Below are 12,089 nucleotides of genomic sequence, written 5' to 3'. Positions count from 1 at the left end.
TGCAGTTCTAGGCACCACGTTATAGGAAGGATGTGACTGCACTGGCAGAATTTTTAAAGGAGACTCACCAGGGTATCACCTAGTATAGATTATTTCATCTACAAACAGAAGTTGAATAAGCTTAGGTTGTTTTCTTCATTTGAGAGGGGACCTGATTGATATGCATAAGGGGCATGGACACAGTGGACAGAAATCAGCTAACCCCCTTAATTGACGGGTCAATAACAAAGGGGTATGATTTTGAAATGTGAAAGACAGGAGGTTCAGAGGTTATTCTTGGAAACATTTTCACCCCCAGGGGATGGTGGGAATCTAGAATGCACCGTGTGGGACGATAGTGGAGGCAGGAAGGCCACAGCCTTTAAAAGTACTCGAATGTTATGACATTAGACATGCTCATCCAAGGGTATGGACCAAATGATGGAAAGTGGACTAGTGTAGAATTAGTACAGAAGATGCTGAAGAAACTGAGATTTTATGATTTGGTACATTTCACCTATAAAAGGGTTTAAATACTTGAACATAAAACAGAAAATCTTGGAAATAAAAATAAAACCCCTAGTAGTCTTTGAAACATCAAACAAACCTTTTGAAATACTAGACATGTTGCACATTTCCTTTTTAATGAGACAGATGCAAGTGACAAACAACAATTTTAATCTTCTGTAAAAAGTCAAATTTAGGCATTTAAAAAAACTAGTTACTTTTCTGAAATTGATAATTTCAATGATACAAAACAAGATTGTGGGTTACCATTCACATTCAACCAGCTTTACCACTTTAACAATGTAGTATTCTAGTACAATTAACCATAAAAGAAATGCAAAAATAGAGTATTCAGCAAATTGATTACAAAAATTTAGATTTCATATTCAACTTCAAAAATTCAGTTAAATAAATAAGACAGATGTTAAATACAAGGGTTGAAACTTTGTCTTCTGTCCACAATTTACATTATGATACATGATGTACTTTAGCCCTTGACACACAAGGAAACAAAGATGACTTGTGTACACACAGTTTGCAGAACTGCAAGTATTAGTGAATTATATAAGATGACCTCCCCCAGATGGAAAAGCAAAGGTTTTCCTGGGTGAAGTTTGAAAGGAGGAAACACATTCAGGCAAGGGAGAAATTTAGAAGTTATAATTGGAGGAAATCAGTTGCTTGCAGTAGTTTTTACTGAATAATATTCTGACAGAATGATAGTCAGTCCACAGTCATAACATATTACCTTCTGCACAGTTGAAATAGAAATACAGATTTAAAATTTCAGTTCTTTAAACCTGAATTATACAGTAATTTCTGAATATTTGCTTCAATCTGTTTGCAAATACAGTACCTAGACACCATGAATGTGTATTTACAAAGATGTACACCATTAATAGTTTTTTTTTTTTAAATATAAGCTGCTCTGAGGCACCATTCCAGTCACAAGTTCATGGGACTTCAGTTTCTAAATGTCGGATTTCCTTGACTACCAGGTCAATATTTATGATTGGATTGAAGTACAAAGCCCAGTAAAATAAACAGTCACAAACAAATTGAGGAATTATTGGCCACAAAATAGCAACAAGGATTCCTTGGCTTGATACCTTCCAGAAGTGACTCCACATTTTCTGAGGAATAGCCCTAGAAGAGAATGCGGCAATTATTTGCACAATTCATTGTTCGCGAATTTAGAACAGGTTTAAAAGCTACAAAACTAATAGCATGTGGGATATTGAAAAGATAAAGTTGCCTAGGCTGCTCTTTCAAAAGAGACGCAATTAATCGTGGTTTAACCCAAGGGTCACCATGTTTCAGGGCAGGAGACAGATCAAGAAGGAGAGTCCTTCAAGGTACCCTCAACCAGTGTAATAAATAAACTCATGCTGTTGGCACTCTGCATTGCAAACCAGCCATCCAGACAAATGAGCTAACCTCAGCTCAGCTGAAAACAGAACAAGATAAATGGCCCAAGACAGTGGCCACAGAAAAGAATGGAATAAAATCAGTTTGCAAGGTAGCAGAGCTTGTGGTTGAAAGCAAAGATGGCAACTTTAAGTTGTGAACTATTCCAAATTTGATATGAAACACCAGTCTAAAAGCACAGATGGTGAAACAGTCAATAGCATTTGTTAGCATACATGGTGAAAGCTAATCTTGTGTCATAGATGGACATCATCATTGTTGTAGATGCAGAGAATGCAGCAATGGATAATTCTCTGTCGATCAGAAAGTATCTGCGCCAGAGAATAAAGCCAAGCCAATGATGGACTTGCCCTGGCTGTATTTGGATAAGAAGGCATGCAATGGTAGTCACCTACAGCTAGGCAAACAAGGATGATTTTTTAGCTATTTCTATTAATGCTGAAGGGTCAAGGCAGGCAAGAACTAATTAAGTAACAAATTCATCACGTCTTTTATTAGGGTGAAATAATGAAAGAAAGTTGAAAATCCATAAATGAAACTACACATTTTACAATAATTAATAGTGTCCAGAGATGTGTAGGCTAGATGGATTAGCCATGCAGGGTTACAGAGATGGGACAGGTGAGTCTGGTGGGATGCTTTTCAGAGTCAGTGTGGACTCGTTGGGCCAAATGGCCTGCTTCCACACTGCATGGATTCTATAAATGAATCGATATCTGCGAATAAAAAAGGTAGTAAGATTCACAACTGATTAATACGTAGACTGGTTTAAATCAATTTTTGTTTTAAATTAAACAGAATTTAAGCTTTTTTTTTTAAAAACACTTAAAATATATATTCTTTACAGAATACTATTCACCTCTCGATTATTTTTCTGTACCTGCTACAAGTTAAGACGTTATCTTTTGACATTTTGGGACAGAACACTCAACAGGTATCATAACAGAATCACTTTGTTACTCATTAACACCACAAAAGCAGCAGCTTCAACTTTTACATACCTGAATCCTCCTCTCATCCAAAGTCTCCAGAATGCAAAACCTTCCAGGACTGATAGAAGTACTGCGTTCACAATTATAAAACGTGACGTCCAGTAGTGCATATCCAACCAATCCCAAGCAAATTCAGCAATTAACTGATATGGAATTAGGGAGTATTTCACAAGGAACTCAGCCCATTGCTTCAAGCTGATATCTTCAGACTTTTTAGGAAAGAAAAATGGACAAAGTAACTGTACAAATTGATCAAAATCCATCAACAGTTTTCATAAGTGAAATTTCACAACATAATTTGGAGTGTAATTCAGTAAACAAACAGTGTCAAACTACTTACATTTGTAAATAAAAGACAACTATACATGGTTACTTGTCCCAGCATCTTAAGTTGCTTAAAGTCAAAAAGCAGCACCTTGGGACATCATGATGCGAACTGCAACCTGTTCTAAAATGTATTAGAGACTCAAAACAATCAAATGGCATTCAGACAGGATTCCGAGATGGTTACTCATAGGGACACATGATGCATTTTTACAGGGGTCAACAGAGTACTAGTCAACTCCATCTTTCTGTGCATTACTGGTATCCAGGAATATATATTCAAAATGCTTAATACCCTGGAGATGCCCTGGCTTACCTGTCAAGGAGTTGTATGAAACGATCTCTGGTAAGAGCAATATCAAAGGAGGAAGGCAGGCCCAAGTATGTTGCCCTATTAAAAATAATTTTAAGAACTCTCTTTTGAGTGAATATTGCATAAGGGTGCATATCCAAATGTTTAAAGGTCCCCTTAAAAGTTTTACTTCAGTGCTCTCATTGCCAGCTTCTAAAAGCAGTATTCAGCAGCTGGTTCTTAAATCTGCTGTTCAAAGAGTACACAAGTGGCAAAAAGCACATGTTCTTCCTTTGCACACATGAATAAGTAGAGTGTTTTGGTGAGCCAACCACCAGAAAAGTGGGCAGAATATGAAACAGCAATTAATTTCCTGACTGACTCCCTAGATCCAATGGCTTACATCCCACTTAGGATGATTAAGCTTTTGTAGTAGCATAAGGCTAAAATGGTAAGTCAAGTTCTCTGAATAAAAACAGGGCAACTAAATAGCACTCAAATCTCACAGCACAGCAATGACCAATGAAACCAAAGTTCCACATGATACTCAATTACTAATTTCATGTCATAATTTACATTTGTGGCTCAGACTGGAGTAATGAAATGACCTGAATTTTGTTCCAGATTACCATCCATTGACTTAACAAGCAGCAATATTTACTTTGTATTTTTGACGCAAATCAAGGAGTGGAGCATTTCAGAGACAGAGACAATCTGGCAGTGACATTCAAAGAAAGAAAGAAATGAGGTATGGTGAACTTATGGCTAATAATGAGGGAGAGAGAACTGAGGAAGGGCAATGAGTATAGACAAGTCATGTGAGAAAAATTTAGATGACATTGAGCTTCCACTGTTGAATAAAGATTCTTATTTTTGCTCTCTAGCCAACACGAGACAGTCAACTTGGTCAAGTATCAGAGTTGCCTAGACCTGCAAATCAAACCCAAAAAAGTCAATTATGAAAAATCTCCAAGACATTCCCAGTAAAAATGAAAAGATAACCCAGTTTAGAGGAAATTAAAACTCAGAAGTTACCAAATGATGCTGTAGGTATGGGTAAGGTAATCAGAAAGGTGATAATCCTACAAATTTTGAGGGATTAAATCTAAAAACCTTGAACAAATTAATCCTCATCTCACCACATATGCAAGTACAATGTCACGTGCAAAGGTGAAGAGTAAGGGTATACAAAGGTTCAGAAAATAATCAAAGGAATTAACTTCTATGCCTTTTGGTTGCTTAAGGTTATAGTACTGCAGAAAAAACATTAACAATGAAGTAAATTCATTAGTATAAATACATTATTTCCTTAAACGATTGTTTCATTTAAGCAAAATGCCTGTACTCCTTACCCAGTATTTGCGAAAAATATCTGCATCCTCAGTTGTCTCGGTTTTCTCAGGAGAAATGGTGTGAATAAGTGGCAGAAATATTTCTGAGTAATCAAACAGGTAGAGATACAGCATGGTCAACCGTGGGGAGCTTTTCAGTGCATACAGCAGAAACAGTGACTTGCCTACATGCATTGCCTGAAAAAATAAACATTTGGATTCAACAGCGATTAAAAAAAACTGAATTTAGTTATTTCTAGATAATTAAAACTACAAAAAAAAAGCCAAGAATACCAATAAATCTGTCAGAATATAATCCGAGTCAAAAACTGCAACCCAAATGTTACTTTATTTGTAATCAATTTAAAGAGAACCACAGTATTATGTACCTCAGATGATGATATGCAAAATGCACTTCACATTGCACAAATACCTCTTTGGTGCCAACATCAGATTAACATATTTATATCTCCCATCATCAAAATTTTCATTCATTGCATACTAGGGGGAAAAAAAACACTAACAGACTTTAAATTTCAAAAACAGTTACCTTGTATTCCCATAAATTCTGAGGGGGTTTCACTCCAAGTGCTTTCACATTGTCCAATTCCATGAGTATGGCTTTTCTATGAAGCTGTCTCTCAATGTTGAAAGGAGGCTTTGAAAACTCTTCTTCACCTAGAGTCAATAATAGCCTGAAATATATTCAATGGAAGAACAGAAAGTATTTGAACAATCTGGACAAGAGATTTTCAACAACATAATTGGCTAAACCTTGTCAAATTGGCTTCAATATTTGAACTATACTACGCTGCTCTGGTGTAACTTTGTCTGAAAAGATTAAATCAGTTGCCTTTTGTATAGATTAGGATTAAATCTTAAAATTATTCAGAATCTTGCTACTTTGGATCCCCTTAATCCCCTAAATTCTAGTTAAAAATGATCTTCTGAAAACCACTTACACTGGATGTGAATTGAATTCCAAACACCTACAACTTTGATAGGGAAGACTTTGGCACAAAACACTTTTGGCTAGCAATGGAGATGGCTTCAGTAGGAAAGCAAATTTCCTGTATGAGTCTTCTATGACTAATAGTGCAAGACAAGTAGCTCAACAATCTAGACAGTTTAAGAGCTTACAGTTTGGATCGGAGATATATACTGCTTAGCTTCATGTACGATATAAAATTATAGGACAGAAACATCCTGAAGTTCCTCTCAATGTGATTAGAATTGCCAAAGGCCCGAGTCCATAACTGCACTAGGGGCAATGAGCTTGCATAGCTGGATTTATAAGGTAAGCCTCACCTTCCATTAACTTCTTCCTGTAAAAACCTTTCCTTGTAAACAGTAGCCCATTGGCCCAACTGCTCTAACCAGAGAGTCACTTCCTTTGCAGTCCATTTAGTCACAGGTTTGTGTACTAAAAGATCTTGTTCAGTTTCTCTGCTCCAGAGATAAACTAGAAACACCACCTAGAACAAGAAGCAGCCAAAAAACTTCAGTGCTAATGTCCCTGTGATAGCAATTTAAATAACATCACTATTTAATGTCCTACCTCTAAGCATTCATAACTTTGAATGTCCAGTAAGGTTTTGTTAAATGCAACGTTATACCATAAACTTAAAGGATTCATTGTTTAAAGCTGAAGAATACAGGAATTAGGTACACATGAAACAAATAGTAATATAGTTCATTAAAAATCAAAAGAAAAGTGTCACTTTAAGCAGGGATTTTACCTGTGCATTGATTTACCTATCGTTTCCTTCCTCCCATTCAAATAAACTATAGAAAAATTCTGAGCCGAGAGCACAGATCCCTAGCCATCATTTATAAACTTTGTTAGTTCACATCTCACATTTGGAAATTTATCAGCGTTTGTGCAAAATCAAAAAAGAACTAAAAGCAGAACATCTAAATTCCATTGCAGTCAAGCCCACTTAATTGAAAATTAAATGTTTGGGAATAAAATCTTCAATGATAAATCCCTTTCCTATGTTACTTAGAATGCAGTGGTAAGCATTTAAAGGGATAACTCAGAATGCTCAGAATAAATACTTTCTCACTAAAAAGAAAACTGTCAAAGGAGTGACCCACCACTCACGGTTAAGGAGGGTAAACTTGAAGAAAAAGCAGAAGTGTGCAAAGTGGCAGGTCACATGACCAGTCAGAATATAAAGAATGGCTGAAAATGACAAATGTTAACCAGGACAAAAAAAAAAATTAAAGCACGAGAGAAACAAATGAGAAATGCAAAGCCAGATAGCAAAAATTTCTACAAGTACCTGAAAAGGAAAACAGGAAATGGAGGGCTGGTTCTCTGGAGGGTAAGAATGAAGTATCAACAGTAGATAAAGAAAAAGCTGTGAAATGAATAAATATTTTGGTTTTCTTCTTAGAATAGAATACCCATAAATTAGAAAGTTGAAGGAAGAGAGGAACTTGGCAAAATTAGAATCACCAGGAAAATGGTAGAGTAAACTGAATGAGTGGAGAATAATTTCCTAAGGTCTTAAAAGAGGTAGCTAATGAGGTGGTTGATGTGTTGATGTTAAATCTCAAAATTCATTACATGGAGGACAGATTTCATGAGACTAGAAAGCAGTAAATATAACCCTTCTAACAAGAAGGGAGGCAGGAAACAGGAAACTAAAGGCCAGTTATCTTGACGTCTGCAACGGGGAAGGTTTTAGAATCAATCAATACGGTTCTAACTGGGCACGTGGGATAGTCAGGATGATTTTCTGAAAGCGAGATTGATCTATTGCAATTCTTTGAACAAGTAAAGTATGCTGTGAAGAAAGGGAAGCCCATTGATGTGACATACTTGAATTTCTAGGTGGTGACGCAAAAGGAAAAGTAGGACCTCATGGTATAGAAGTAAAATACTAAACATGGATAGAAGTTTGGTTGGCTTGCAGAAAACAGACAGTATGCACAGAACAGCCATATTTTGATTGACAGGATGTGACAAACAAGTCCTACAAGGGCCTGGGCTGGGCCCTCATCTTTTTACAATTTATGTAATGATTCAGCTGCAGGAAACAAAGGCATGGTGGTTAAATTTGTAGATAACAAACATAGGTGGGCAATTATGTTGAGAAGATGATATAATCTCTCCATTATTGATGTGCATCCTCGTTAATTGAGTGGGCAAAGATCTAATAGATGAGTGAATATGGAAAAATGTGAAGTTGTTCACTTTGGAGGAAGAATAAAAAAGCAGAGTTTTATTTAATCTGAGAACAACTGCAGAATTCAGAGGTGCAAAGGGATCTAGGTGCTCTAGTGCATGAGCCACAAAACATTGGGATGTAAATGCCTTGGAGGTGGCTTTCTAGATGGATTGAACAGGTCAGCCTAGGATGAAAGATTCGACAGGCTGGATTTAGTTTCACTGGAGTTTAGAAGAGTGAGGGATGATTTGCTTAGAGTTATAAGCACGGTTAGGACAAAGTAGATGTGGAAAGCAGGTTATTGTGAACAAGTCTGAAACCTGGGAATGCAGTTTAAAACTAGGGGTCAACATTTTAATGCAGAGATGAGGAAAAATGTTCTCTCTCAAAGAAATGCACGACTTTGGAACACAGCCCCAAATGACAGCAGAAACAAGGTCATTGAATATTTTTAAGACAGATGTGGATAGACTCTTATTAGGCAAGGGAATTAAAGACTATTTCAGGGCAGATGGAAATTTGGAATTTAGAACAGAAAATGATCTAATTGAATGGCTAAGGAGACCTGAAGGGCCGAATAGCCTTGTTCTTTTGGGCTAGCTAACCAATTCAATGACATTTCATCTTATCAAGTGCTATGGTTCTGAAACTCGACAATTGATGTGGCAGGTGCTTACATTTAGATAAGCTAGGTCAGATATTGTGCAAATAAGGAAAACACTGCTTTTAAAATGAGGCTCTCTTTACATATAATATCAATACCAAATGAGCAAAAAAGTTGCTAACTTCAGTTAAGTTTGGTGTTTAACAGCCTTTTAAAAATTTGTACTGAACCCCATTTTATATATTGTAGTTGCAATTAAATTTCCATACTATTGATGCAGTTAAAAACAGATGAAAGATTCATTTTTTTAAATTAACAAAATTACATGGAAAAATCATTACTCCTTGAATAATTCTCCAAAGCAGAATCGGTTTGTTTACTTAGTAGAGGACACCCAAAGTGGAAAGGGGTACTAACATTTTTCTACCAATTAAAAAGAAATTTATAAAAACAGATTGTACATGCTGCAGTAACTTTAGCAATCAAATCAAGAGGTTGGCAAATGTCATTGATTTAGAGCACCTTCAGAGTACAAACCAAGGGTGATTTAACTAGTTAACTGGAGCACAAGATGATACACACACCACAAAACGGTATAACAGAACCATGAATGGATACTTACTGCCACACAAGTTAGAGAAGTTAGTACTCCTGAGAAAAAGCCACCTCCTTGTCGCCATTGACCCGAGTTGTTGATAGCTTTTGATTGTTCATTACCATATTTCTGGAAAGCCAAAATGCTACTTGAGATTTTTATGTTGTTCTGCATCTCCTTCTGTCGTCGTTTAACATCATCAGGGAACAATTTCTCAACAGCATCCCTGGATTAGGAGAACAGGACAAGACAAATATACATGACCCAGAGACACCTGAATATTTAATTTTTTTCCTCCCCATCATTTAAAAACAAACAGAAGTCCCAGCTGAAGGGGGAAAACAGCCAAAGGCGAGGTCTTCATAAAGGCTGAAAAGTGGTAAATCAAGAAGTAACTAGTATGAATAAGAATAATTATTGAAAACCTGTTGGCTTTCTACATTTCCTCGCAGGTGATTGGTTATAAAATAGGTAAGAGTTAATTACCGTGCAACCTAGAAAGGGGCAATTTTATTTTTAACAGCTTCCTCATCTTCTAAATGGCTCACTGGTAAATTTACTCTCATGACATTGAGTCAAACAGATTTCAATTCCTGGCCTGAGCCGCATTCAAAATTTAAGCTAAGGCTCCAACAATTGGCTGCAGATCATTATCTGAACTCTTCACCCAACAGGAAAATTCCATGCTTTATCACTGATTGAAGATAAAAGGCTCAGTTGTTACATCTTTGACAGTTTAAAGAGCCTGTTACAGCTCAATCCTAAGTCTTAAATTTCAATAGTGGTCAATTAGACCAAGACCTGGAGGGAACCTGGTGCCCATGCATCTTTGGCCCAGCAGCAGTCAACATTATCAGGAGATGACAGGTGAAAAATAATTGAAGGAAAAAAAAAGAGGAGTCCTTGTAATGTAAAATTCCAAAACTTGTAAGTAATCAAATAATCCAACATTTATACATTTCTGGATTAGTCCACCATTCAACTTTTTATCAAAATAAAAATAAGTTAAAATAGTTAGCCCAAGAAGAAAATTTAAATTGTTAAAAAGATTAGGCTGCATGTACTTAGAACAATATTTATTTTTCTACAGATCCCTTTTTGAAATGAAATGGAAGAAGCCCAAGCCCTCTTACGTTACCCCAACCAGCCTGAAAGACAGATCAAGGAAAAACTGGCACAAAATCAAATTAAGCCGGGGAAAATGTTAAAAACAGTGAAGTAGAGTTTCATTCATGAGACTAATAATTTCAATGTCCAACTTCAACATTTCACTCCATTCAAATTCCTTGCAAGGAAATAACAGCAATGTACCTCATACTTGCAGATACTGTAAACAAGATGGTTCTTCTCACTTCCTTTATTTTTGCACACGAATCAGGCATTGCTGGCAAGCCCAACATTTGTTGCCCATCCCCAAATGCCCTTGAATTAAATAGGCATTTCAGAGGGCAATTAAGAGTTAAGCACATTACTGGAAGGAGCAGTGAACCAGGTGTTTTTTTTTTTAAAAATGACAGCTGATGGTCATTTCATTACTTGGTCCTTGAGACTAGCCTTATAATCCAAATTATCCAATTTTACTAGCTGTGGCGGAATTTGAACACGTCTCCAAGTCATTCACCTTGGCTTCTGGATATTACCACTATCCCACTGCTTCCTACCCTAGTGTTCGTAGGTGGGATTTTAGTTAAAGACAGCACTTGAAAAAAATGCAAAGAATCTGATCAAGACTTGCAAAGTTACAAAAGAGTGTAACAATAATAATAAATTGGAGACGGTGTCACAGCTAGGGCTTTGTTAATTATATACCATATATGAAAGAAACAAACTTACTTTGGTAATGTTCATGTACAATTTGTACAAAAGCACTTGCATTTATTGAATATAGAAGTAGGTTGTGTTTAAAAGCAATTTCATGGCCAGTACCATCACAGGACCATTAAGATTAGTACAAAGACAACTAATTTCAATTGATATTTTTGAAAGATCTTTCTTTGTATTTCTAAGACTGTTTCCAGGGTAATTAGTAGACAAAAAAAAAACTTGTACAAAATTCAGAACTTTGCAATACAGATGGTATACATACTGACTAGCAGAACATTTACGGTAATTGTGTTTTGAACATTTTATCCACAGAGATAGGAGATTAAAACATTTTACCCGTGGGTGATCAATGATAACTAGCCAAGGCAAGAAGGTGACCATAATACATAGTGACAGCAGCACCACAACAGTTTGGCTGTGGTTTTGGCTACCAAAAAATGTATTAGCAGAGTTTTATATTGACAAAATCTAAATTTGTCACTGCAACAGTCAACAACATTCCACCAACCAGCTAAAACTAAGCTGAGTAAACACCACTGTGAACTGTGTTGAGCAATACCAGTCCTGCAAGCAAACACTGACACTTGGAAAAACTTAGGTGATTGCACATTCCCACTTAAAATCCAAAACTAAAATAGTTATTTATGAAATTAATTATGTAATTATACATAACATTTTGTTACATTCAATAGGAGTTCATTTCTTTTTATTCTTAGCATCTGAAAGACATTTCAAAGACAAGATGCATTCAAAGTTTGATAGTACCTTAAGACAATGTTAACTTTAGGAAATCCCTCCCATTTTTCTCTGCATTCTGGACATTCTGTTTTCCTGGAAGCGTCCCACCATAGTGCCAAGCAATGTCGGCAGAAACTATGTCCACAGTTTAGAGTGGTTGGGTTTACTAATATTTCATAACAACAATGGCAGGAAAATTCATTGGCAGACAGCTGACAGGATGGTTCCGGTAATGAACAATTCTCCAGCAGCTCCCACTGTTGCTTGTACTTTTGCCTATTAAGGAATCCCACATCACC

The 12,089-nt window shown here is 36.3% G+C and overlaps 1 protein-coding gene across 1 annotated transcript; it reads right to left on the bottom strand.

Moving 5' to 3' along the window:
• Positions 1-604: 604 nt before the first annotated feature.
• LOC109927692 (bifunctional apoptosis regulator) lies at positions 605-12,089 on the bottom strand (the record flags this gene model as incomplete). Its single annotated transcript, XM_048609684.1, has 7 exons — positions 605-1,632; positions 2,916-3,115; positions 4,875-5,051; positions 5,404-5,548; positions 6,162-6,328; positions 9,256-9,454; positions 11,818-12,089. Coding segments are annotated over 7 exons (1,353 nt in total), but the record flags the coding sequence as incomplete, so codon positions are not given.

Source organism: Rhincodon typus, chromosome 21 (assembly GCF_021869965.1).
Source record: "Rhincodon typus isolate 14 chromosome 21, sRhiTyp1.1, whole genome shotgun sequence".
In the NCBI taxonomy this organism is placed as follows: Eukaryota; Metazoa; Chordata; class Chondrichthyes; order Orectolobiformes; family Rhincodontidae; genus Rhincodon; species Rhincodon typus.
Note: the sequence above shows the minus strand (reverse complement) of the source record. Positions and strands in the feature narration are given on the sequence as shown.